The 25,821-nt window shown below is 52.7% G+C and overlaps 12 protein-coding genes and 1 non-coding gene across 13 annotated transcripts; 7 read left to right on the top strand and 6 right to left on the bottom strand.

Moving 5' to 3' along the window:
* Positions 1-86: 86 nt before the first annotated feature.
* On the top strand, positions 87-1,224 carry MTR3 (3'-5'-exoribonuclease; the record flags this gene model as incomplete). The annotated part of the gene is made up of 2 exons (XM_062948722.1): positions 87-437; positions 494-1,224. The coding sequence occupies exons 1-2, from the start codon at positions 305-307 to the stop codon at positions 1,222-1,224; spliced, it is 864 nt and encodes a 287-aa protein (XP_062797534.1). The 5' UTR covers positions 87-304.
* Positions 1,225-2,485: 1,261 nt separating this feature from the next.
* Positions 2,486-4,711, top strand: YND1 (Golgi apyrase; the record flags this gene model as incomplete). Its single annotated transcript, XM_062948723.1, has 1 exon — positions 2,486-4,711. One exon carries the CDS (start codon positions 2,486-2,488, stop codon positions 4,709-4,711), a length of 2,226 nt encoding a protein of 741 aa, XP_062797533.1.
* Positions 4,712-5,330: 619 nt separating this feature from the next.
* Positions 5,331-5,936, bottom strand: QC764_602110 (uncharacterized protein; the record flags this gene model as incomplete). The annotated part of the gene is made up of 1 exon (XM_062948724.1): positions 5,331-5,936. The coding sequence occupies one exon, from the start codon at positions 5,934-5,936 to the stop codon at positions 5,331-5,333; it is 606 nt and encodes a 201-aa protein (XP_062797532.1).
* Positions 5,937-7,583: 1,647 nt separating this feature from the next.
* QC764_602120 (uncharacterized protein) lies at positions 7,584-9,030 on the top strand (the record flags this gene model as incomplete). The annotated part of the gene is made up of 2 exons (XM_062948725.1): positions 7,584-7,633; positions 7,927-9,030. 2 exons carry the CDS (start codon positions 7,584-7,586, stop codon positions 8,906-8,908), a joined length of 1,032 nt encoding a protein of 343 aa, XP_062797531.1. The 3' UTR covers positions 8,909-9,030.
* RPB8 (DNA-directed RNA polymerases I, II, and III subunit RPABC3) lies at positions 8,787-9,973 on the bottom strand. Its single transcript, XM_062948726.1, has 2 exons — positions 9,386-9,973; positions 8,787-9,328 (listed from the first exon to the last, which is right to left on the bottom strand). Exons 1-2 carry the CDS (start codon positions 9,730-9,732, stop codon positions 9,220-9,222), a joined length of 456 nt encoding a protein of 151 aa, XP_062797530.1. The 5' UTR covers positions 9,733-9,973; the 3' UTR covers positions 8,787-9,219.
* A 113-nt stretch (positions 9,974-10,086) lies between these two features.
* On the top strand, positions 10,087-11,250 carry ELP4 (Elongator subunit elp4; the record flags this gene model as incomplete). The annotated part of the gene is made up of 1 exon (XM_062948727.1): positions 10,087-11,250. One exon carries the CDS (start codon positions 10,087-10,089, stop codon positions 11,248-11,250), a length of 1,164 nt encoding a protein of 387 aa, XP_062797529.1.
* A 906-nt stretch (positions 11,251-12,156) lies between these two features.
* SEN34 (tRNA-splicing endonuclease subunit) lies at positions 12,157-13,146 on the top strand (the record flags this gene model as incomplete). The annotated part of the gene is made up of 1 exon (XM_062948728.1): positions 12,157-13,146. The coding sequence occupies one exon, from the start codon at positions 12,157-12,159 to the stop codon at positions 13,144-13,146; it is 990 nt and encodes a 329-aa protein (XP_062797528.1).
* Positions 13,147-13,775: 629 nt separating this feature from the next.
* QC764_602160 (uncharacterized protein) lies at positions 13,776-16,655 on the bottom strand (the record flags this gene model as incomplete). The annotated part of the gene is made up of 1 exon (XM_062948729.1): positions 13,776-16,655. One exon carries the CDS (start codon positions 16,653-16,655, stop codon positions 13,776-13,778), a length of 2,880 nt encoding a protein of 959 aa, XP_062797527.1.
* A 357-nt stretch (positions 16,656-17,012) lies between these two features.
* VMA8 (H(+)-transporting V1 sector ATPase subunit D) lies at positions 17,013-19,631 on the bottom strand. The gene is made up of 5 exons (XM_062948731.1): positions 19,383-19,631; positions 19,192-19,305; positions 18,723-19,117; positions 18,617-18,657; positions 17,013-18,567 (listed from the first exon to the last, which is right to left on the bottom strand). Exons 1-5 carry the CDS (start codon positions 19,395-19,397, stop codon positions 18,341-18,343), a joined length of 792 nt encoding a protein of 263 aa, XP_062797525.1. The 5' UTR covers positions 19,398-19,631; the 3' UTR covers positions 17,013-18,340.
* QC764_602170 (uncharacterized protein) lies at positions 17,062-18,244 on the top strand. The gene is made up of 3 exons (XM_062948730.1): positions 17,062-17,197; positions 17,292-17,605; positions 17,665-18,244. The coding sequence occupies exons 1-3, from the start codon at positions 17,169-17,171 to the stop codon at positions 18,066-18,068; spliced, it is 747 nt and encodes a 248-aa protein (XP_062797526.1). The 5' UTR covers positions 17,062-17,168; the 3' UTR covers positions 18,069-18,244.
* Positions 19,632-19,781: 150 nt separating the features above from the next.
* SYF1 (pre-mRNA-splicing factor syf1) lies at positions 19,782-22,974 on the top strand. The gene is made up of 3 exons (XM_062948732.1): positions 19,782-20,063; positions 20,127-20,297; positions 20,355-22,974. The coding sequence occupies exons 1-3, from the start codon at positions 20,016-20,018 to the stop codon at positions 22,602-22,604; spliced, it is 2,469 nt and encodes an 822-aa protein (XP_062797524.1). The 5' UTR covers positions 19,782-20,015; the 3' UTR covers positions 22,605-22,974.
* On the bottom strand, positions 22,118-24,489 carry QC764_602200 (uncharacterized protein). The gene is made up of 3 exons (XM_062948733.1): positions 23,712-24,489; positions 23,538-23,648; positions 22,118-23,471 (listed from the first exon to the last, which is right to left on the bottom strand). Exons 1-3 carry the CDS (start codon positions 23,716-23,718, stop codon positions 23,284-23,286), a joined length of 306 nt encoding a protein of 101 aa, XP_062797523.1. The 5' UTR covers positions 23,719-24,489; the 3' UTR covers positions 22,118-23,283.
* Positions 24,490-25,694: 1,205 nt separating this feature from the next.
* QC764_0093100 lies at positions 25,695-25,785 on the bottom strand. The gene has a single exon. It is a non-coding gene; the product is annotated as a tRNA-Gln (tRNA).
* Positions 25,786-25,821: the final 36 nt, after the last annotated feature.

The following is a 25,821-nucleotide window of genomic DNA, read 5'->3' as shown; positions in this document are numbered from 1 at the left end:
TGTGTGGTCCAAGCTTCATAGTGGGGTTCCAGAAGTGGCTCGCTGGAAATCCAAGATGAAGGCGTTGCAGGCAAGCCACAGGCGACCTCAGGCTTTGGTTTGACTTGAACTGAGAATCAACATCACTGACAAAGTCGACAGAAGCTCAGTGATCTTCTACTTTCGAATTCGGAGATCTCATCGCTTGAATCTTCTTCACGGAAACTGCACGACTTTCTTCCACCAGCCTCTCTCCACATATCTCACTTCAAGGAAAAAAGCATTTTCACCTGCTTTCAACTTACCCAGTTGATATCAAACCACAATGGCTGACAGAAGACGTATCAACGGCCCTCCTGGGGCCACAATGGCGCCAGTATTTGAAGATGACGCCGGTCAACCAGAGATCAAGAACGGCAAGGGAAGAGATCGGGCACCAAATGTCATTCGCAAGACGTGTAAGTGGCCTATCCTTCTTCTAATGTACACACTCATCCACTGACACCTCTTTCAGTTCTCAAGACAGGCGTAACTCCATCAGCTTCTGGTTCCGCCTATCTGGAGTTTGAAGGGTCCAGCAAGAGTGGTGTCTCAGGGTTGAAGCTCAGCTGCACAGTCCATGGGCCACGATCTCTCCCAAGATCAAGCCCATTCTCACCTCACATCGTTTTGTCAGCCCATGTCAAATATGCGCCATTTGCTACAAAGCAGAGACGGGGCTATCTACGAGACCCCAGTGAGAGAGATCTCGGCACCCATCTTGAAACAGCTCTTCGTGGGGCCATCATTGCAGATCGCTGGCCGAAGAGCGGTGTCGATATTATCATCTCGATCATCGAAGGAGACCAAGACAGAGAGACATCAAAATCTCAAGGAGATGAGACTTGGGACATGATGAACGTGTTGAGTGGGTGCATCACAGTGGCTTCAGCTGCATTGGCAGACGCTGGTATCGATTGTGTGGACACTGTTGCCGGAGGTGTTGCTGCACTCGTTCAAGATGCCGGCGAGGACTCAACGCCTAGGATTGTCGTTGACCCCATTCCGTCGGATCACGAAAAGGTATTGGGGGCTTGCTGCGTAGCCTATCTGCCCACAAGAGACGAGATCACCAACTTGTGGTTCAAGGGTGATCTGCCAGCCGCCGATGCTGGTCTGTACACGCAGTTGGTGGAGAACGGCATTCAAGCTTCAAGAACCGCCAACCGGGTGCTTGTTGAGTGCCTGTGTGAAGCTACGAGCTAAGCTTTATCAGCAAGCATATGTCCAACCTTACAATAATAGACATGAGTTCATGGACAAATCCAAGGTTGAGACGGGCGCAGTTGTTATTACTTTCAGCCCTGGACATTAGTGACATGCAGTTAGTCGCTGTGTTCACTGTGATCAATGTGGAGGCCAGGGAAGCCAAGGTGAAAATCATGGAAGCGGGGCAATCTGAAGTCTTGTTGTTCCCTCTTATCGCAAGCTGCAAGTCAGCGACGAACTGGGACAGATACGAGAATGCATCACAACCAGGATATCGAATGTAGCCTTCCGATTTGAGACTGGGATGATCCGGTTTGTAGGATTCTACCGTATTCATGAGCGGGGTGTGATTGCGCGTCGCTGGGAAACGTCTCAAACTGGCGATGCATTTATTGGTCGCAAACAACTTTTTGTCGCAGGAAAGATGCCCGGTTTCCCAAGCTTTGGCTGTTTTTCGAGAAGCTTCAAACCGTTTTCCGGCCAGATTTGCGGGTTCGGGGCTGTGGGGGCTTCCACAGTGTCCCCGGTGCAACGGACTGTGCCATTCCATAGTAACAAACCGGCCAAACAACGTCTCAATTCCTTCCACGTGGACACTGTGTGGCCGCAACCAAGAATGATTGCTCCTCCTTTTTCGGCGATCCAGGCGCCTCTGCCGAACACCTCCCACGCTCTCCTGACGCTAAACACGCTAGAGCTGCAGCAGTGATTCGTCGCCCCCCTGACGTTATCGTTTCCATGGATGTTTGTGCCTGCGAGTTTTCCAAAGACAGCCGCTCGAGTCCGAAGCGCCAATCGTCGATTGACCAAAGAAAGAAGAGAGAGGCATCGCAACTCAGCCGCCATCCAGGCTGTGTTCTTCCTTCGTTTTTGTCGTAGTAATTCCTCAAACCGACACTCGTTCCCTCAATTCCTCCTTCCTACGACTGACACCTCTGCGGTCCACGTTACGTTGCCTTTTGCTACCTTCAAATTATTATACGGCCTTTAATTCCATCAACTTGCCTAATTTCCGCTTCATTCGTCATTCGCTTTGCGTGCGCTCGCGATAGATAACCAGGAGGATAACGACTCTCGACGTCGAACCTATCCGATACCTATTTCCCAAAACAGCGATCAATTGACTTGATGTGTTTGCGACCAAGGAGCCTGTAGTACCACCTCGACCCAACCCCCACGGCGCAAACGCTGAGCAAGCCGATTTTACTCGATCCCGAGAACATCTAAACACCCCAAACATCCGAGGCTTTCATTCACGATGGGCGGCAAAAAGTGGCGATGGGGTGTTATACTCGACGCCGGGTCTTCCGGAACCAGGTTACATATCTACCGATGGAAAGATCCAGAGAAGGCGCTCAAGGGCGCATCAAAACATGATCTCGCCAGTTTGCCAAAATTGATGACAGAAAAGATATGGACGAAAAAGATCAGGCCGGGAATCTCGACATTTGGGGAGAAGGTTGACAAGGTCGGCCCGGATCATCTCCAGTCCCTGATTGACCATGCGCTCGAGATCATCCCCAAGGACAAGATCAGGGACACCCCGATATTCTTAATGGCGACGGCCGGTGTGCGCCTGCTTCCCGCGGTTCAACAATCAGCCTTAACGCGCGAGGTCTGCTACTACCTACGATCAAACACACAATTTTCGTTGCCAGACTGCGACATGCACATTCAAGTTATCAAGGGGGAAACAGAAGGATTGTATGGCTGGATAGCCTCAAACTACCTCCTTGGCGGCTTCGACAACCCCGATAAACACCAGCATGGAAAAGGTCACCACACATATGGCTTCCTCGACATGGGTGGTGCCTCGGCGCAAATCGCCTTTGCCCCCAACGCCACCGAAGCAGAAAAGCACGCCGACGACCTCAAGCTCTTACGATTACGAACACTCGATGGCTCCCCTGTGGAATACAAAGTATTCACCACGACCTGGCTCGGCTTTGGCGTAAACCAAGCGCGTGAATCCTACGTCGAATCTCTCAAAGATTTGTATCCATCTTCCTCCACCGAACTCCCGGACCCTTGCTTGCCAAAAGGCCTGAGAACCACCCTCGACGGTGTCCCGGTAAAAACCCCCAAGCCGAAAAATACCACCCTCATCGGCACCGGCCACTTTGACGAGTGCCTCAAGAAAACCTACCCCCTCCTCGGCAAAGACAAACCCTGCAGCGACAACCCCTGCCTCATCAACGGGCAGCACGTCCCCGCCATCGACTTTGACGTCAACCACTTCATCGGCGTCTCTGAATACTGGCACACCACCCACGGCGTGTTTGGCGGCAAAGACGACAAGGCCTACGACTTTACCACCTACCAAAAGAGGGTAAAAGACTACTGCAGCCAGGACTGGACGTCCATCTCGAAAGGGTTGAATCCGAAAAAGGAGCACGCCGCCAAGAATGCGCAGGAGGCGTGCTTCAAGGCGAGCTGGTTGATCAATGTGCTGCATGACGGGATTGGGGTGCCGAGGATAGGGATGGAGGATTTACCCCAGGTTAATGTGTCCAAGGGCACGCAGGGGGCGTTGGAACATGCGAAAGAAAAGGGGTTTTTGGAGCCGTTCCAGGCGGTAGATAAGATTGATGGGATTGAGGTTAGTTGGACGTTGGGGAAGATGGTGCTTTACGCTGCTGGGCAGGTGCCGCCGAAGAGTGGGGATGATGGGTACCCTGTGGGATTTGGGGGTAATGTTGTGAGTGGGAAGGCGGTGCCAGATGATTTTCAGTTTGCGGGCTCGAGCTGGAGGCCAGTGGGCGGTGATAATGGGAAGCATCATAATGGCACGGTGGGGGGGGATGACGATGACTGGGATTTGGACGCGGAGGATATTTTGGATCGGGCGAGGACGAGGGGAGGGCAGATGGGGTTTTGGGTGTTTTTGGGGTTGGTGGGGTTAGTGATGTGGTGGTTTAGGAAACGGGAGAGGAGGATGAGGGTTTACAGCCGGGTGAGGGGCTTGACGAGGCGGAGGAGGAGTCATACCGGAAAGTATGTACCTGGTGGGAATAGGAGTCCGTTGACGAAACTCACTACCAAGCTCTTTGGGGGGAGATCGTCAAGTGGGGGGGGTTATGAGAGGGTGATGGAGGAAGGGGAGCTCGATCGGTTTGAGCTGGGGGATGTTGCGTCTAGCAGCGGCAGTGGGGAGTATTCTGATGAGGACTCGAGCAGTGACCACTCCCGCGGATCGAAAGCCGGATCTCAGTTTGGGAGGAGCTCGGGCCTGGCGACGCCTACTGCTACGAGCGGGGGTGGGCTGGGTGGGGGGTATGGGTTTGAGACTGTGACGACGGTGGGAGGGGGGATGTCGGCGCTGAATAGGAGCGGGTTAGTGGTGAGGACGGATAGTAGGGAGCGGTTGAGCCTGCCGTTGAGTGGGGGTGTGGGAGGGGTAACTGGGAGGAGGAGCAGGGCGGGAAGTCCGACTAGGATGAAGAGTCCTTTGGGGGGAGGGACATCACCGCTGGATGACAGGTGATTTGTGTGAAGGGAGAGAGATGTGAAATGGGTATATGTGATATGGACTGCCTTTTTTTTTGTGATGGAACATGGAAGAGATGTAGGAATGATGAATTGCTAGCGACTGGTTATTGGGTGTGGTATCACTTTTAGTATCTGTTTACTTTTCTTGTTCACAAAAAAGGACTTTTTTGTTTGGGATGGGCAAAGACATTTAGCATTTAGGAGTTTAGTATTCTTTCGATTCAAGGGATGCATTTCCATCGGATATTGCTTGACTATATTTGGCATGCTTGCGATTTTGTCATGTCTAGTTTTGGGTTGTTTGGAGATATATTTTTCCAAATACTCCTCATCACTCTATCCAGTCTATGCAATCCTGCACCCAGGCCCATGTCGAGGTTAATAATCCATACTTACTGCTAATTAGCCCAAAGTAGGTGCCTCTGGTACTGACTTCTTGAACAATTCTTTTGGATGTAACATTATTCTATGAACCGAAAAAAAAGAGCAGCCCTGAACTCCCCCTAAAGACACTGGCTCCTTTGATGCACCCTCCAAACCTCCTTCTCCAGTTCATACACTTCCCGGCTAATTTCCCTCTGTCATCTAACCCCCATTCCTCAAAGCTCAATACCCTAAACATCCCTCTCAAGAAAAGCCGGATCAGCCCTCACCCTCCCCTCGAACTTCCTCCACCACTGCTCAAAAGCCTTGATCGGCACCACCTCCTCCCCGTTGTGCATCCTGCCCGAGTAACTACTTAAAAAGTTAAACGCATTGTTTATTATCCTCTGAGCCAGCTGCAACGTTTGTCCCCCACCATTACTCCCCGTCCCTGCTGCTGTTGGAACCAAAGCTTTGGACTGCTTGTCGGCCAACTCCTGCATCTTCAACCCGACGGCCGCCTCTGGCTCGACGCTTATCCCTATTGCCACCCCCTTGGAGGTGTCGTTGCTGAGTTTGAAGATTGCAGAGGGTTTCCCGTGGCCTAGGGCGCCGAGGAAGGCAATGTCGAATTCTTGACCGGAATTAGGGTCCGTGGGGGGAGTGAGGAGGTGGATTGCTGCTGCGTGGGCGGGGGGGAGGGTTATACCCGGCAGGAGGAAGACGACGATGTGGGAGAAGGGTTTTGTGTTGGGGGAGGGGGGGATGGAGTAGATGAAGGAGGTGTCAGACAGAATTTTTGTTGGGGTGGTTATGACGGGTTGGCCGGCGGGGACAAGGCCGAAGGTTTGGGACATTGTTGATGGGTGAGATATCAACACAACAAGCGGGATGAATGGTGGTGTGTGACGAGGCTGGCTACACTATGGGAGCATAACCCTGCTTGGGCTTTCAAAGTTCGGGATAATTCCGTCCGGTGGTTCGGGAGGATGAGTGGGGGTTAGGTTGACCGTTGGGCTTTTGCTCAGGTGACTACCTGACAAGGTAGGTAGCCGTTTTGAGTGGTTTTAATGCCGCCGGATAGAGAACCCGTGGGTTCGGATGGTTGGTAGGCCGAGACTTGTGAAAGACGATCTTATCTTTTGCTCGGTGTATGGTGGTTAATGACGAGATGCTGACGGATTGGGTGGTTCCACGGTCGATGTGTTTGGTAACCAATCGCAAGGCTTGAACTGGATGCTCAACTCAGATCATGCGCTCTCCCAAATCGATAAAGCTGCTGTATAAGTGCCCAGGAGGTCCGCATGTGTTCCCCGGCACATGCGAGGATTGGTGGTACCGATGGCTACACGAAGGCTTTGGTGAGGAGCTGTCGTTCGTGGTGGTCGTCTCAACTAGGGAAGCATGTATATGCAATGCACATGAATGAGTGTTGTGCGAGTTGAATAGTTTGCCAGTATTTGTCAACGGTGACCGGGTTCAGGCCTATATGATCGGCTGGTAGACGTCTCGAGTTGTTCCTGGCGTGCTTCTAGTGCAAATAATCAATCAAATCAACCATGCTCCAAAGAAGTCGAATCCACAGAATCACCTTCCCAGTTCTAGAGTGCTCCACACAAAGGTGCCAAGACAAACTGGAAGATGTCAAGAACTCGAAGCATTTCTTGGACGCTGTGCTGTGCCGGCCCGCAGTGGGGTTCAGTTCTGTTGTAGCACTGCCAGCGGACGGCGGCGGGGGTGTCGCATACGCTTAGGTCACGGCCATCATCACCTCGCTCACATATGCACCACTTCATCCCTCCATCACTCCATCACTCCATCAGCTCTGCCTCTCCTTGCAAATCGCAATCCCTGTTTTCCTGTTTTCCCGCTGGAGAAGGCCGTGAACCATGGATGCCACCCGGCGTTGGTCCTACTGGGGACCACCTGCAAGAGCCAGGTAGGATCCATCCGTCCATCTCTCATCATCCCTCACCTCTGCAAATCCAATCCTTGTCCCATTGTCCCATTGTCCGTCTGCCCGGCTGTCCGGGATGCACAGCGGGAGGGCTGTGATGAACGGGACTAACGTTTAGGACGGGAGGTAGGCCCGGTATCAGGCAAAGCCTTTTCCCACTTATATCAGCTTATATCTCGCATGTATCGCCGTTTGCTGGTTCTGCTTGGCTGTTCAGTTTGCCTGTTTGTTCTCATCACTATTATCATCATCTGGATCTTCGCCTGCCGTCTTTCTGATTTTCTGTTCCCTTCAAAGCTTGTTTCTTTCGACTCGGTTGTTAAAGTTGTTGCGAGATCGAGTCTTGGTCTCATTGCCGTGCAGCACCGCGCACCGCACAGCCTTCAATCCACTTCTCCATTTAAACGGAACCCGAGTCTTGTCGTTGCAACTTCATCTTCACCGGCGCGCATCCATCGCAAGAGAGCCATTGTTTCTCAGTCCATCTCCGAGACAGTTCCGAAAGTTACACGTGCTGAGCAGCCAAACTCGTGGCCAAAAAGCAATCATGACACCACAGCGGCTGGCCACCATTGACATGGTGAACGACTGTGATGGGTGAGTTCACAATATCCTATTCCGTGCAGCTACACACCCTTTTCTTCTTAGCAGCGAGCTATTCCAGCCGGCGACCCTGCAGCTGGCACTACTCATCCAACCGGCCGCATTGAATGGATGTGCCGACGCCTCTCATCATGCTTGGCCCCCAAAGCCTGCCTTACCGAGACGTTGTGTGACGTTGGCATCTGTGAGACCTGCCGGATCTGCCACCTCTGCCGCCACGCACGCGCGGGTCTAGATCTGAGACATATACACTTCACAGAATATTTTGACTAAACACCATGACGCAGCTTCCCCGACCTCGAGACGAACCCCAGAGGATACGCAGACCAGCTAAGCAGACTCTACACCCTCGTCTGGGAAGATGACCAAGGCGCCTTCCCTATCGGTTACCTCCCCATCACCGTCCTCGATGCCCTCAGAAAGACCCCCGCCAGCATCCGCGGCCGTCTCGATATCAACCCCACCGCCAGAACCGCCGCCCTATGGCAGAACCTCAAGTCCTACGAAGAGCGCACCAAGCAAGCCGCCCAACTGACCTCCTACTGGCGCAAGAACCAAACCTTCCGCCTCCTCAGAGGATGGCGCAACGAAATGTGGCCCGTCTACGGCCGCAACGGCGAGCTCCTCATGAGCATCGAGCGAGCAGCCATGGGCCTCTTTGGCACCACTCGCTACGGAGTACACATGACGGCCTACCTCCGTCGCAAAGACAACACGAGCGACTACGACTTCCGCATCTGGGTCCCCAAGCGCTCCAGCAACAAGTCAACTTACCCCGGCATGCTGGACAACACCGTCGCCGGCGGGCTCATGACCCACGAGGATCCCTTCGAATGTATCATCCGCGAGGCTGACGAGGAGGCGTCCCTCCCCGAAGATGTCATGCGCCGGAGCGCGGTGGAAACCGGCACTGTCACTTACATCTTCATCACGGATGAACGGTCAGGAGGAGAGCCAGGGTACATCTACCCCGAGTGCCAATGGGTCTATGATCTTGAACTGCCGTCTGATGGGAGCGTCGTCCCCAAGCCCAAGGATGGGGAGGTGGAGAGCTTTAGTCTACATACGGTGGAGGAGATCCAGGAGCAGCTTGCCCAGGGGTTGTGGAAGCCCAATTGCGCCATGGTCATGCTCGATTTCTTTGCGAGACACGGTGTCTACACTCCGGAAAACGAGCCTTACTATGACCAGATTTGCGCCCGGGCCCATCGCTTCATTCCCTTTCCTGGACCACACTGGAATTACCAGCACCCTGATACGAGGTGTTGAAGAAGAAGAAGAAGTTAGCTCCGTTTCTGGGTATCTCTTCTGTCATTGCCCCCATCCGCCAGCTTTTTTTTGTTCCTGTCCATAAATTTGTTCCTTTTGCACCTTTAACGCCAGATTCCCCATACTGTACTACTCCTTCTCTCTATCCTTGCTTCTCGAAAGGGTCTTTGGTTGCGGGCGCGCCTGGAGAAATGGCTATTCCTTTGATAGATTGCATATTATAGACGCAAGCAAAGTCTTTCCCCTCTCTTGTTTAGCCAACATGAGCGCTCTCGTCCGATGGTGTGGTTTGCTGTCCATAATCAAGTTGATCATCGTCTGCGAACCAAGAGGTAGACGTATTCCACCCTCAACGGGGTGAGCTTCTTGTAAGGCCCGACAAGAGACATCAGCAGCCCGCCGAAGGAGATGTATGCCTTGCTGTATTTCCACTCGTGTCAGCCGTTACTTTCCATGTTACCAATCGGCGAAACATACATAGTCTGCCCGTCCTCCCCATCCTCAAACTTGTAAATCTTGCCGTAGCAGACATAGTCGTACTGGTCGGCAAGCGAGCCCTCGCTCGCACCCATCTTGGCGACGTCGCGCCAGCCGCGCTCGTCGTCTTTGGTGCCGTCGTAGTGGAGGGAGGTGGCGATGAGCATGTTCAGCTCGTCGCCTTCCTTGCAGGGGAAGAGCTCGTTGTTGATGTCGAGGGTGATCTCAATTGACTTGTCTTCCGAGGTGGCGTAGATGCGGTCGACGCGGTCGTATTTCTTGTCGGAGAGCTTGTGGACGCGGAAGTTGTCCTCGAAGAGCTGGGCGTCGGAGCCGAGGCCGGCCATTTTGATTGTGGTATTTGGGGGAGGGGGGGTGGTGGTGAAGCGAGGGTAAACGGGGTTGGCGAGAATAAAGCAATTGGTTGTGCTGGACGACTCAAGAGCTCTTGTGTGATGGGCCGGTGTTTGATGGTTGCGACTGAAGTCAAAAAAATCCCAAGGCTGAAAACGACTAGTGCTCCAAGGTTTGGGGAAACAGGTGGGGGCCGCACGGGCAGGGGTCCCTGTCACTGAGGCTGGCGGCGGGGCTGTCCCTTGCAACTGATATCGAAACTTTTTGAGCTTATCGGTCATCAACCCCTCCAATTGACCCCTCCATAGCTTCCGCGACAGCTACACTTTTTGGACCAATCTTTAAACATGTCATTCATCAAGAGAAATACAGTACTATCTTCGAGACCTGGGAGAGCCATCCCAGGGGCAAAGCAACCAGATGCCGAGAATCAACCACCACCGCCGGGTGTGAGACCGTCGCCGCTGGACGGTCGACCAACAACGTCTACCGGAACCGCATCGCTAGATCAACTCCTTGCTGGTCACAGTGGGTTACCACTAGGAACCTGTCTTTTGGTGGAAGAACAAGGGACCACAGACTTTTCAGGTATCCTACTCAGATATTATGCTGCCGAAGGCCTCGTCCAAGGGCACCAAGTACACCTCGTCGGCTACCCACCACAATGGAGGAGGAACCTCCCGGGCCTAGCCGAACCTGACAAGAAATCAAAGTCAGAACAACCACCACCGGCGCAAGAGGAAAAGATGAAGATTGCATGGAGATACGAAGCTCTTGGGAACTCAGCAGCGTCAGGAAATACCCCACGAGGAGATGCCAACCAGCCCACTTTCTGCCACTTGTTCGATCTCGCCAAGCGCCTCGAGCCAGCTGTTTGCAAAGGGTCACTCAATCCAACACCGAGCACTGGGCCACCTTTGTTTGATGCCAGACCTCAGCCAACGAGTATATCTCCTCTAAAAGCCATCATCAGACACCTGCAGACGAAGCTCGAAACCTCGCCCTCAAGCGATATTCACCGTGTGGTTATCCCCAGTCTTTTGCTGCCAGAGCTTTACGCACCACAATGCAGTCTTCCATCCGAAGTGCTGCAATTCTTGCATGCTCTAAGGGCGTTACTACGAAGGTACAGCACCCAGCTGACGGCGATTATCACTCTACAAACATCGCTGTACCCAAGGAGTTCAGGGTTGGTTAGGTGGATGGAGTTGCTGTGTGATGGAGTGCTTGAGTTGATTCCTCTACCGGCTACGCCTGGGGCAGCTCCTCCGTCAAGCTCATCTGAGAAGACAGAACAGGCACAGGGGCTGCTGAAGGCACATACGCTACCGATCTATCATGAGAAGGGAGGTGGTGGAGCCGAGACGAGCTCGTTTAGGGAGACTCTTTCGTTTAGCTTGAGTGCGACAAAGGGTCTTAATATCAAGCCTTATAGCTTGCCGCCTATGGAGGAGGAGGAGAACAAGGAGAAGTCACCTGCTGGTACGATCAGGGATGGGATTGACTTCTAGCCGAGGGTCATGGGTGCTTCGGACAGGCAGATATTGATCCCAATTTCTCCTACACTCGGGTCCTGACCTCGCCTTTGGTCCGACCTATCCTCACAATGGTTGTATCGAGAACCATGGCCAACAAGAACTCGAGTTGAGGCACACTGCCCCTCAAAGACGGGACCATCGGGCCGATCAGTCATGAAGCTTTGTGATCTATCATGCAGCTACTTTGCACTGCTGTGCGACCAACCTCACGATGCTGTACCCCGGCAGCAGATTATATTTTGACAAATGGCAATGGCACATGGCCGTTGGAACTGGGCTGCTTCAGGGGGCATCGAAATGCTCAGTGGTATCTTGAGTCTTGACAATTTCTCACAATTTTGGATCGAGAGAATTTGTGGCTTGCAATGTATGTACGACCGTTACAGCCCCCGGTGGTAGCTAGTAGCTGATGAATAATAGGAGAATTGATAACACGCAAATTCACATGCTAAGCATGCTCTATAATTCACGTCCTCATTTCACAAACCTGCACCTGACGTCAGTCGAAGATGCTCACACCACCAACCCTGACCCTAACCATCTATATCTGCCTGCACGGACCCCTTCTCTCTGGAAAATCAGCCAAGCCGACTTTTTCTGTTCTGAAATAGTGGAGCCCCACAAAATTTTCTGTCCCATAAATTTGCATCCAAAGCGACTCACCACCAAACCTCTTTTGTCTTCTTCTCCAACGTTGCTGCTCTCTTCCTCAGAGCAGCATCGCCAAACACAAGGTATGTCGACTTTCATTTCTACTATCACCCCGCCTTACAGCACAACGAAGAGAGAGAAACCTCTTTTACATGATTATATAAATCTTCGTATCAATCTGTCAATCCACTGAATACTCTGTGATGACCGCGAACTAGTCCAAGGCTTATGATATCTGGTTCTCTCTCTTCATTTTTTGTTATGTACAAAACCATTCAAAGGAGTTTCTTTCTAACTTTCTTTACAGATCAGTGTTGTTTCAAGATGGCCACCTCTACCTCTACCCCAACCCACCCTCCTGTCCGGATCTCGCTGATCGCAGGCCGGTACCTCGTCTTTGACATTGACGCGGTGATGGTCCTGAGGCGGAGTTTTGGGCTCTGCGGGGTGCTGACGGGCACGATGCCGCAGAACCCTACGCAGAACTTGTTTCTGAGTATGCCACAGGAGCTGAGGGCGGAGGAGGCGAGGTTGGTGGTTGATAGAGGGGCGGGGTATGTTGCTGATGAGGCGGGTGATCATTTGAGGCTTCTCAAGGAAATGAGCTCGGGTGTAGGGGAGAAGAGGAGGGAGGGGTATTTGAGGGAGCTGAGGGAGAAGAGGGTGGCTGCCAAGAGGCTGTTTGATGAGGAGAAGGAGGCGGTGAGGAGGATGCATGAGGGTAAGAGGGGGAAGGGGAAGAAGAAGGTGCAGAAGGTTGAGGAGAGTGGTGGTGGTGGTGACTCGCTTTTTGAGACGGCGACTGCTGTGCAGCCTGCGCCCAAGGAAGCCCTTCCTGCCATTACGCCTTCGACTAGCAATGCGATGCTTGATCCGGCGGGCACTAGTGGTGCTATTGCTGATGAGAACTTGCCTGAGCCGTCTGCTTTTTACAGGGAGCTGAACAAACGAGGCTATTTCACCACACCGGGGCTCAGGTTTGGTGGAGGGTATTCGGTTTATCCGTCTGATCCGTTCAAGTTTCATGCTCATTATTTGAGTAGCTGTTATGGATGGGATGAGAAGGTTCCGATGTTGGATATTGTTACTAGTGGACGGCTGGGGACAGCGGTGAAGAAGAGTTTTATGTTTGGGGCGGAGATGGAAGAGGAGAAGGGAGGGAAGAAACGTGGGGAGGGGGAGGTGAGGATGTTTTGTGTTGAGTGGGCGGGCATGTAGATGTGTTTCGAAGCAATGATACCCTTTTTAATTGTGTGTTGTATCTTTGTTCTTGAAATGTGCTGCTCTTGGTGAAAACATGATGTAGGATGGATGAAGAAGTCGAATCCAAGTCGGTTGACTTCTCGAGGCCCTGTTAGTGTCTGAGTAGCTCGTTGATGCTGGGAAGTAGACGGTCCCGAGTCAAAATACACCTCCATCACCATGTTTTTATTGCTCGGCACCTGAAACATGACAACTTCGGCATGTAGGTAGGTAATTTTGATCACCCAGATATTGACAGGATGGAAATGCTCAAATTTGTACTTTCTGTATGGGAACTCTTTGCACAAAAAAAAAAATTTAAACGGAAAAAGGACCAACATCATCAACCGCATTCTCGCACACCGGACATAGATGTGTAAACCACCTCATGTAATGCCACCACAAAATGTAAACGCTTTCTTCCCATAACAAGATCCGTGTTAAAAACAATATCCCCCCTGCTCTCACCTGACTTAACCCCCGCTCGCTGTTTATCCCCCCTCAAGGAACATAAATCCTACTAAAACTACTCACCTCCCTCCTACAGCAAACACATTTGTCATAATTGTTCATCGCCAAGCTCACCCTGCAATCATCACAATACCCTAAACACCTACACGGCCACACAATAATCGTCCTCGGCGCGCACTGGCAAACCACACACACTGGCCCCTCCGCCCCCAACCCCGCCCCCCTTCCTTCCACGACTCCTGCCCCCCCCTCGCCTGCGCCTCCGACCGCCGAGTGAGAAGCAGTTGCTCAAGCTGTCTTTCCTCCTCTTCTGGACTCATCCTCTGCAACGGGTTGGCACAGTTAAGGTTGGTGAGCAAAATCTGCGCTCGCTGCCGCTGGAGCGCTTGCTTGTACTTGGAGCGCGTCATTATCGTGCCGGAGGATAAATGGGCGGCCAGGGTTTGGGCTTCGTCTCGGTCGGCGGCGGACTGGGGGTGCAAAAGTCGGGCGAGGGTGGTTGGGTCGATGGGGGTGTCCAACATGGGGGAGGGTTCCCTTGATCGCTGGAGGGCAGAGACGAGAGCGGAGGAGGTGAGCTCGATGCCGGGGTTTTGTTGCGTGGGTGTTCGCTGCCCGTCGTCAAGCCAGTCGTTGTTGTTGTCATTGTCAGTCTCCCAGCCAAAGTCACTCTCGACAGAGGTCTCCGTCGTGGAGATCATGCTTGTCGTGTCAAAGTCAGGGTCGTTGACATCGACCTCCTCGTTGCCGGCCGTGATCAAAGGGTGGGAGGGGACGTATTCCCCGCTGGTGTCCTTATTCCCCCACCAGCCATCCCGCAAGAAGTAGCTGTAGAGCTTGGTGTCGACTTCTGCCTCGTTGCGGTTGTCCATCCTGCTTCTGAGCAGCTCCTCTACATCAACCTGGTCGTCCCGCGGAATCGTAAAATAACCCCCATTGCCAGGAGAAAGAATATCAGCATACGACTCCCCATTCTGTCTCGACCTCCCCTTCTTATCCCGCCCGTCCGACTTCTTCGGCCGTTCAGACAACCCCCTCAGCCAACGCGGCGGGTTCCTCCAACCAACAAACCTGAGAAATTTGACCGTACACAATGCCCAAGTTACCACCACAAGACGCGAAATATGCATCATGTAATCAACCGCCATGAGCCACCTGGAACTCCTCTCCGCAGCCCCAACCCCATCCCTCTGCCTCCTGCCAGTGCCGTCCTTCTTGGAAACCTGCTGCGCCGACTTCTCCCTGGCATACCCATTGTTGACCCCCGGCTGCCCATTTTTAACCGGCACAAGTCCTATCGTGCCGACCGTATCAAATCGAGATCCAGGAACGCCTCCGATCCACTGCATCTTCAGGTCCTCAATCTCACGGAACCGGTCCTCTTCCAGCCAGGTATACCGCTTCAAGTTCACCTTGTGGTCTTCATTAAGATAAACCGCCTCGCTAGCCATGGTGATGGCACCAAAGCCAGCCCGGACCAGCGCGGTGTAAAAGTCCATATCCATCCTAATCCGGATCTCGGAAAGTGAAATGTTTGCCTGCATGTTGGCATGAGCACGGAGGAAGCGCTGCTTGAAGGTAAGCTGTTCCGTCTCGCCGCCGGTCCCAGCCTCGGGCACAGCGAGAGCGGAAAGTGTCAGGGCCACGAAGTAAATGACCGCACAGGAAATGATGCCAATCAAGATGAGAGTGTGAGGGATGATTCCGATGATGTACACCGTGGGATATCTCAACAGCCCCTGGCTGGCGGGATCGTCAACAGAAAAGTTGATGGTACTCCAAACCATGCACCCCATTGAGCAAAGCCCATAGAATCCGGTACTGATCAGACGGAATCTTGGCTGCAAGTTCAGCAATCCCAATATGTGACTAGTGACGTAGCTCATGGTTGAGATAAAAGTGACCAGCAATACTTCAGGGGGTGTGTTGACGCGCTTCATGATCATGGCACGTGTGAGGGCAATCTTGGTGCCCATGTTGGCATCCGCTGCTGCTTTAGAAACATTGGAGGCGAAAAGACCCCATCCGAGCTGGCTGCTGATAGCAGCATCAGCTTCTGCAAAAGCCAGAGACTGTTCAAAAAGCGTTGTGCCCGTCTCGGTGCCCGTCGGGCGTCCCTGTACAGTGCACGAAAGCACCTCCATAAACTGGCCAAAGCAAAACGTCAGGAAAAGTGGCCATAATCGGGAGAGCGAGCCAACCAGCTCCGATTGTTCCTGATTATCCCATGGTACCATCCGGACAGAACGGCATGAATCCTCGTCGCTGGCACCGAACAGCAAAGTTGAGCTCAGTCCATGGAAAAAGCTGTTTGCTTCGGAGAACATAACGTCGAAGCTCTTGTTAGGATCGCCCCACCGCAACTGGGCGAAATCCGGAGAGGTCTGGCACTGAATGGACTGGAGAAGTCTGCGAGCCTGCCAGAGCAGGAGCAAGATGGTTGGGAGTCGAAGCAGCACCCGGATATGCCATGCAAGTCGTAAACGACGCCGAGTCGCGGCAAATATGTGCGTCCGGTTAAAGAGGATAGCCATCGCAATGCAAGTTATGGCCCATTTGCTTGTCGCGTAGCTCAAAACACTCCCAATTCCTCTCGCTCCCTCCATCGAGAAGCGGGATACCGAGGCGGTAGGATCTTCAGCAGCAGCAGAGGCGGCGGCGGCGGCAGTGGCGGAAGAGGATGCGACGTCGCTGAGTATGCTGGCTGTCGTACTGCTGGTCGAGGACGAGAGTGCCGACGAAAAGACACCGGCATCGGTGGGATCGGCCATGGTTCGTTGTCCAAAGTTGTCAACCGCATCTGGAAACGAGATAAAAGAGCCCAGTTTCCCCAGCTTCATGACCATCCTTGGTCCTGCCAACACCAAGTCTTCCAGCGATGGCGCGAGCCTCGACATGTTCATACTCATCTTGAGATGCTGAGTTGTCCATAGTGTAAAATTATGCCACGCACTGGTGTTGTCGAAAGAGGGTGTGGCGGTTGCCATGACGGCTTGTGGTATCGTTTCGTCCATGGTAGGCTTATATCAAAGGACCTCGGACCGCCGGAAACGAGGTTAAAGAGTAGAATAGCGTACACAGCGTGTGTGTAAGCATGCGCCTGCTCACCGGGTCTCTTCGCGCATTTTTGGAGCAAAGATTACAAGATGGGAAGCCCCAAGAAGTTGAAAGAGAAGAAGTTGGGAAGTGTTGAAGAGGAAGGGAAATGACTTGTTGGTTCCTTGGTCGGAGTTGCCCAGTGTGTTGCTACACACCGTGACGCTGGTTCAGCGGGAGAAGCGGGATGCATGCGCCCTGAAGGTGGTTCTCCAGTGGGGCAGTCCCCGCGCCAGCTGCAAGGACGCTAGGACCATGTGTCTAGTGCCCACCAAGGCCCACTTTGTTTTGGCACTCTCTCCAATCTCCAACTTCATGTCTTGTCCTCCAATCATCAGAAAACCTTTCCGAGTTCAACCACAACATTCAACATTTTGTAAACAAATCAGCAGTTGCTGCCTGATCATAAACATCATCAACAAAGATAAAAAATGGCTTCAGGACAACAGCCAATCGCCACGTATGTGTCATTGCACTCCGACACATACAAGGCATCAGCCATCCCAGGTATCGCGTCGCATTGGAATCAACTAACACAATCCTCTATCGCATAGTGTCTACGTGCGCAACCTCGAAGAGCGCGTCAAGCCCGAACCGCTCAAGGAAGCCCTCATGGCCATCTTCTCCGAGTACGGCAATGTGATCGATATCGTTGTTAAGACCAACCTCAAGGCCAAGGGCCAGGCATTTGTTGTTTTCGACAAGCCCGAGTCCGCCCTCGCGGCTATTGAAGAAGTCCAGGGGTTCGAGTTGTTCGAGAAGCCCATGCAAGTCGCCCTTGCCCGCACTCGAAGCGATGCCACCGTTAAACAGACCGGCAACGAGGAGGAGTTTGATGCCCACAAGCGCCGGCGCATGGCAGAGAAGGGTATGCCCTCGTTAACATTTCTCCGTTTTGAACTTGGTTTTAACATGAATTATCAATAGACAAAAAGAAGGCGCTCGAAACAGCCGAAGAGCAAAAGCGCCTCAAGCGTCCTCTTCCAGGTGCCGAAACCGCCGTCAGTGGCCGCCCAACCAAGAACGCTCGTGGTGCCGGCCTCAAGTCCACCGGTGCTGGTGCCGCCGCTGTCGTCCCCGACGAATACCTCCCACCCAACCGCATTCTCTTCGTTCAGAACCTCCCCGACGACTTTGGCAAGGACGAGCTCACTGGTATCTTCAGCCGCTTCGAAGGTTTCCGCGAAGTCCGTACTGTCCCTGGTCGCAGCGGGATTGCTTTCGTCGAGTACGACGCAGAAGCCGGGGCTATTACTGCCAAGGAGAATACTGCTGGCATGGCGTTGAAGAATGGCGAGAAGACGATGAAGGTCACGTACCAGCGCCAGTAAGCTGGGGGATGGAATGAGGTACCACATATAAGTGGTTTGATAGGTAAAGTAGGATGTAATGCTCCGAATGGTACAGGTTTAACGTAATCGGCTCATTGATGCCTCAGCGAAGGGAATTAGAGATACCCAATGAAATAGAAACATGGAAACAAAGCAACTCCCGGATTGCGCCTATGCCTAATGAAACAACGTGCTGACCAATGACTCTAACCACACCCTTCCAACATGCGACAGTGACAACAACGCTCGATGGTCCAAACCCAACAACTCCCTTAGAAGATGACATCTTCATCCTCCTCCGCAGCCAACAGATCAGCTGGCGCGTCGTCCGCCGCGGCATTTGGCGCTTGGTTCTGCTCATCTGCAGCTGCAGCTTGCGCTTCTTTCCTAGCCTTCATCTCGGCATCTTGCTCGGCCGTGTCTCGCTGTTTCTTGCCGGCAACCTTCTTCAGTCTGTAAAACTCCTCTCTGTCCAGCTCGTCAAGCTCCGAGTTGATATCTGGGAAAGTCAGTACAGTCCATCTAAAACAGGGTGGAGTTCCACTTACACTTGATGGTATTCTCCGTCCTGGGAATAATGACATGCTCACTAGGCAAATGTTAGCACCCCAACCCATCCCATCCACTCTCAAAAATCTCAGGTCTGTCACTTACATGGCATTCACTCGCCTGTTCACCACCTTGATGACCTCGTCCAAAATCACGAACGCCGTCTGCAAACTCGCCAGCTCCACGAGCGCCTCCACCGCCCTCGCATACGTTTCGCGACACCGCTGCACCTGCTGACCTCCCTTGCCGAGACCCGTCATGGCAAAGTCGTTGTTCCCCTCGGTCTGGTAGCTCTCAAACGCGGGGAGGAGGACGCCCGAGACGTTTTCCTGCTTGGCGCGGATGCGGAAGCGGGCAGATTTGGCGGATTCCTGGATTTGGTACCCTATGTTGCCGCCGACGGCGTAGGTGACTTCGGCGAGGGAGAGGGAGGCGATTTGCATTACGCGGCCCATCTTGCGCTTGGCTTCGTCGATGCGGCGGGTGATTTCGCGGAGCGTCTGTGGGGGGGGGGGGACGGGGAGGTTAGGTATGGTTTCGGGGGGCCTGGGAGGGAATGGGGACGGGAGACTGACTTGGTGAGAGCTTCACTCTTTCTTTTGAGGAGACTGTGACCTGTTTCGGCGCCTTTGAGCTTTGCTTTCATGATACCCAGCGATTGCCGGGTGGGAAAGACGGCTTCGCGGTCCTGGATGGGGAGGGTTGGGTGGTTAGTTATCGTGATGTTGATATTGGGGAAACAGCGGGGTGTTTAGACCAACGTACTGCTGCGCCGGACATGATTGCGGGTGGTTATCGGGCAATTGGAGATTTCCAAGTGTTGTAGTGAAAGGTGCAGAAGTGATACAAAGAGATGTGATGGTGGTCTCTAGGGGTCAAGGGAAGATGCAGGGCTCGGCGAGATATGGCTGTTGTCATTCGCACAGCAGCTGGACAGAGAGGGATGGGCTGTGGGATCGTGAGGTGTGGAGCTTCTTGGAGCTTGTTGCGACAGCTGGGTGACGGAAGCCTTCCAGGTTGCTTGCTGCCAACAGCACATGCCCTGGACCTGGAACGGGCCCGTGCTGATTACCTACGTAGTGCGGCGTCTCCCCGCTAATTAGTGCAACTATAATGACCTGGTCTGTGCTTTCTTTACGTGACCCTTCTCCCTCGAGCGCGCGCCCAATCGCCAGAATTGGAGAAGTTGGAAAAAAGCAGTGCCGAAACTCGTCAAACCACGCCGTCGTCGGATTGTTACTGTCTGCGCCAAACCTACCTCGTTGACAACACCTAGCAGTGATGTCGTGGCAACGGCGCGTCTAGGACTTTTCGTTTTACTTCTTTTGCTCTTCGGCTCTGCCGCGGAGGGCGCCCACCCCCCAATTGGCTCCTTACTGAAGACGATCGAGTCCCGCGATGGCGCTGGCACTCTCCTCTGGCCGCCAGCCTGATCTGGCGCTTGTGGTATGTTTTTCCGGCTCTGGGATTGCGGGAACATCAACGAATGCTAACATTTGCGCCCTTCAGTCCGATGATGACTACCCCTACGAGCAAGACATTCAACGAAACCCCGGCAGCACCAAGCCATGGCTCGCCTACATTGACTACAAGATTCAACATGGGACACTTCGCGAGCAAGCCTACGTCATGGAGAGGGCATGTATCCAATTGCCGCGCTCCTATAAGCTGTGGAAAATGGTACGTTATGCCTTGCAAGTTTTGATGCCGAGTCAGCATGTTCTAACCCTCAACCAGTATTTACGATTCCGAACGAAGCACGTCGCAAAGCTCAATGCCGCCATCTTCACCTCCGAATACCAAAAGGTCAATGCACTCTTTGAGCGGGCGCTGATCCTCCTCAACAAAATGCCGCGCATCTGGGAGATGTACCTCAACTTCCTCATGCAGCAGCCCCTCGTCACCCTCACACGACACACCTTCGACCGCGCACTCCGAGCACTTCCGATTACACAACACAACAGGATATGGGCCTTGTACCGACCGTTCGCCAACTCGGCCGAGGGTTTGACGGCTGTCAAGATCTGGAGGCGCTACACACAGGTCCACCCGGAGGATGCCGAAGACTTTATCGAACTTTTGATTCAGAGCGAGCTGTACACCGAGGCAGTCAAGAGGTACATCGACATTCTCAACAACCCACGATTCCAGAGCAAGAACGGGAAGGGGCACTACGAGCTTTGGAGCGAGATGGTGGATCTGTTGGTGGAGCACGCTGTCGACATTGAAACGGGACACGAAACAGGCATTGACGTGGAACGGATCATTCGGAGCGGAATCGAACGGTTCGCGGACCAGCGCGGGAAACTGTGGTGCGGCCTGGCTACCTACTGGATTCGAAGGGGCAGCTTTGAGAGGGCAAGAGATGTTTTTGAGGAGGGCATCACAACAGTTATGACCGTCCGGGACTTTACGCTCATTTTTGACTCGTACACTGAGTTTGAGGAGTCTGTCATTGGGGCGCTGATGGAGATGGCCTCGGGGCGGGCGGAAAAGGGCGTGGTGGATGAGGTGGCTGATTTTGATCTGGATATCAGGATGATGCGGTTTGAACATCTGATGGACCGCCGACCGTTCCTCTTGAACGATGTGTTACTACGACAGAACCCGAACAATGTCACCGAGTGGGAGAAGAGAGTTGCTCTGTGGGGAGACAACAAGCAGGAGGTTGTACAGACTTATACGGATGCTATCGCTGCTATTCAGCCAAAGAAGGCCGTTGGCGCCTTCCATCAGTTGTGGGCTAACTATGCCAAATTCTACGAAAACGGAGGGGATATCCGGAGCGCGAGGACTATCATGGAAAAGGCGGTCAAGGTGCCCTTCAAGTCGGTAGCTGAGCTAGCCGACATGTGGATCGAGTGGGCAGAGATGGAACTCCGCAACGAGAACTTTGACGATGCCGTCCGGATCATGGCCAAAGCTGTCCAAGCTCCGAAGAGATCCAATGTCGACTACTTTGACGAGACATTATCTCCCCAACAGCGAGTACACAAGAGCTGGAAGCTGTGGTCGTTCTACGTCGACCTCGTCGAGAGCGTCAGCACCCTGGAGGAAACCAAGAAGATTTACGAAAGAATATTCGAGCTCCGCATCGCCACGCCCCAGACTGTGGTCAACTACGCCAACCTACTCGAGGAGCACAAGTACTTTGAAGAGTCTTTCAAGATCTACGAGCGCGGCCTTGATCTCTTCTCTTACCCCGTAGCCTTTGAGCTATGGAATCTCTACCTAACCAAGGCCGTCGACCGCAAGATCAGCATCGAGCGTCTGAGAGATCTCTTTGAACAAGCCGTTGAAGACTGCCCGGCCAAGTTCGCCAAGGTGATCTACCTCATGTACGGCAACCTAGAAGAGGAGCGCGGTCTAGCCCGGCACGCGATGCGCATTTATGAGCGGGCAACGCGTGCCGTGTCGGACGAGGACAGGGCGGACATGTTTAATTTCTATATTACCAAGTCGGCCTCTAATTTCGGTCTCCCATCCACGCGCCCTATTTACGAGCGCGCCATCGCCACCCTCCCCGACAACGAAGCAAAGGACATGTGCCTCAAATTCGCGGACATGGAAAAACGTCTTGGGGAAATCGACCGTGCAAGGGCCATCTACGGCCATGGATCCCAGTTTTGCGATCCCAGGACAAACCCTGGGTTTTGGCAAAAATGGGAGCAGTTTGAGGTGCAACATGGCAATGAGGACACGTTCAAGGAGATGCTGCGGATCAAGCGGTCGGTGCAGGCGCAGTACAACACCGATGTCAACTTTATTGCCTCGCAGGCGCTGGCGAGAGCACAGCAGGCCAAGAACGGCGAAGGAGGAGGAGAGGTTGATCAGGAGGTGGCGGACGCGATGGAGCAGCTGGAACGGCAGGCTCGTGCCCCGGCGGGATTTGTTGCGGCGAGCGAGGGGATCAAGGGGAGTGTGGTTGCTCCCAAGGTGGTCGAGGTGGCAAACCCGGATGCTATCGAGCTTGATGATATGGAATGAAATAACCTCTCTTTCTTTTTCTTCTTCTTCTTCTTGCTTTTAACCTGTATGTTATTTAGATTGCATTGGGTTGCCGACACATCAAAGCTGGGCGTTTTTTTCTTTTCTTGTTTCTTTTGTGGTCATCACTCTCGTATTTTCTCTCTCAAATATTTTCTCGTCATGTTATTTGTTTTTGGGGGGAAGAGGACAAAACAAGGCAAAGTTACAAACAAAACCATTTCTTTTTGTCTTTTTACCTTGACAGATGTGTTATTTATTACTTACCTACCTACCAACCTCTTCTTTTCTCGACAGGATCTGGGATCTCATCGTGGAGGAAAACACAAGTTTGCACACACACAACACAGCATATTCATCTCTTTCAAAGAAAAAAAAAATCATATTGCCAGGTATTCATCTCATTCTGCCCTCCCAATGTTTCATAATTCCCACGAAAACTCCAATCAACACCTGACAAACTTAAACCTCCCCCCTTAACACATCAGCAAGACATCTTCCCCCTTCTCACATCCTCCCTGTCCACCATCCGAATATCCCCATGCGCCATCTCCCACTGTTCATCCAACCCTGTCCTCTCCTCAGTCACTGCATTGTTGTTGCTATTCCCAAAAAGCCAAGAAGTACCCCCCACCAACGCCCCTTTTACCGTCTCCAACCCAACAAAAGAAGAAAGTTCCTACTGTTTCTTTGTGGTTGTGGTTTGGTTGTAATTCGGCGTGCCAAACCCAGTGTAGCCTTTTTCGGCGTGGAGCTCGTGGAACTTGTGGGCGTAGTTGGAGTCGACGTGACCGTCGCGGGAGCCGGGGACGGCGTAGATTGATCCTTTGCGCTTTTGGAAGCGGGAGGGGGGGACTTTGGAGGCGTCTGGTAGAGAGAGATTGTTAGTAAACGGGAAAAAAGGGGGGGCAAGGGGATGGGAAAGGGGCTTACCCCACTCGTCGCTGTCGCGACGGTCGCGTCTTGGGGAGGTGGGAGATGGGGAGATGGGGAAGTTGGTTGTGGTTGGGGAGGTGTTGGAGGCTGTGGAGGGGTTGCGGGAGTCTAATTACGTGGGGAGGTGGTTAGCATTGGCTGATGATAAGGGGGGAGGGGAGGAGGACGTACCGGCCATTGTTGCGGTTGTGGTTTAGCGTAGGTGATTGTAGGTGTGACGTCGTTGTAGTATAAACTAAAGAATAGAGATATGTAGGTGGTTTGACCGATGTGGTTCAGGTTTGCTGTCTGATCAAAAAGGATGAATGATGTTTGGGAAGAAGATTTAAACAAGGTCTAGAACTTGGGAGATCCCGGAGTTGGTGAAAGGGGTCATTCGGGAAAGCGGGATGGGAAAGGGGTTATTATATCCCCTTCAAAGGGAAAGGAACGTTGGGATCGGATCGGAAGAGGAGGGAGGTACGACTACAACCTAGCTTTTCCAACCAGGTGGTCACCGAGTAAGGGTTGCTCCTGTTATCTCTCTGTTGCTATCCGAAATAGGAAGGGAGGAGACAAATGATGGAGTAATGTGGCTTCAGTTCACGGACACCCTGGGGTTACTTTGCCTCCCCTCCTCCTCAAGTGTGTGTGTGGTGGGAGGCTGCCCCTCATCTTCGTCCTTTGTTTGATGACATTAGCTTTCTGACGGAGGGACCTCTCATCCCATGCTTTCTTTTGCCCCGACCGTCGATCGTCTCACAAGGTTTGGGTCGGCATCACACGACCTGCGGGATTCTTTCTTGGGAGAAGAAGGGCTGACTTGCGAGCTGCTGTGTAAGTGTCAAAGGAAGGGCTTGTTGGGAAGTTTGGGAGAGGAGGCGGAGGGGAGGAAGGAGGCTGTGCAAAAACGCCATGCACGGGCAACCTGTCATTCATTGCCTTTGGACAGCGACTCACTAGTTGATCTTCAATCAGCTAAATTATTGCTCTTATTGAAGGGGCAAGCTACCTATGGTGTTGATTTGATCAGATGGTTGGCCTGACGTCATGGTTAGGTGGAAAGCTCCCCTCGGCGGGATTATGCATTTTGCGCTTGCTGCATGCTGCACCGGCACTGCGCTTCGTTTCATTGCTTGACCTGCAACTGCCATCACAGGTCCTACGTTTCGTGGAACAAGAGAAATCACCAGATTTCTTGCTACCTCTTACATACGAGATGTTGTACGAGATCCGGGTTACCTAGATTGGCATTGGGTTTGTCAACTCGATCTCGATATCTATCTCTTGAAACCTGTCGCGTGCTCCAACTACTGCATTGATGGCATAAGACGGGAGGCCTCCGTTATCTTAGCTTCATGTAGTTTTTTTTTTTTTTAGCTAAGTAGCTGCTGTTCAACACTCCATGATGCAGGTTGACTGGAGCTAGGGAGCTCATGCTTTTGACTTTCTCCTGACCGTTCTGTGGTCGGCGGGGTTACAGCAACCACGTTGGACGCTTGGTAGATGCAACAACGGCTGGGCGATAATGGAGAGTCTTGACACACCATCGGGTGAATCAGGGTAGTCGCTGTGGAAATATGAAGGTCTCTTTTCTTTGGTCCTCATCGAGCTCTGTTCTGGGAGGATATTCCGGACGGTCTGACTCAGGCTGTTTGTGCGAGGCCATATATCAAAAGGAAAAAAGAAATATCGCGCACGTTGTATCATGGATGGGGGTGTGAATGGATGGATGGATGGATGGATAGGAGTGAGGGAAACACAACAGGAAGAAAAGACGTGTAAGTGGAAAGCTTTCATTGGATCATTGCGAAAGCCACCACGAGACAAGCGTACCGGGTTGGTTACCCGCCGTTTCGTCGGAGAAAAAAGCAATGTAGGACCTCAAGAATGCCGTCTTTCTCGTAGAAAGTCGGATGATGGACAAGTGGCATTCGAGAAAAGGATGCCAGATGAGCCCCATGGTGAGACTTTGTGTTGGGTTGGGTTGCAAGACCATGCCGACTTCGCGATTCGATCTAGAAATCTTGGCTTGAGCAACCACGAGAACTGCATTAATGGGCCTGCTGAGCTGAACAGGATGGACATGGGCGAGAAACAAAAGAAGAAGCAATAACGCAAAAGTAGGACAGCCAACAGGCCTGTGCAAGAGAGAGAAAGAGAAGCAAAAGCAGAAGGTCGTGCCCGGGTTCGAACCGGGGTTACTGGAAGGAATGTGACTTGAACAAGTCAAAATCCAGAGTGATAACCACTACACTACACAACCTTTGATTTGTTGGTAGGAACAAAGGCGGAATTTTGG

The sequence above is a fragment of the Podospora pseudoanserina genome, chromosome 6, assembly GCF_035222485.1.
Source record: "Podospora pseudoanserina strain CBS 124.78 chromosome 6, whole genome shotgun sequence".
In the NCBI taxonomy this organism is placed as follows: Eukaryota; Fungi; Ascomycota; class Sordariomycetes; order Sordariales; family Podosporaceae; genus Podospora; species Podospora pseudoanserina.
Note: the sequence above shows the minus strand (reverse complement) of the source record. Positions and strands in the feature narration are given on the sequence as shown.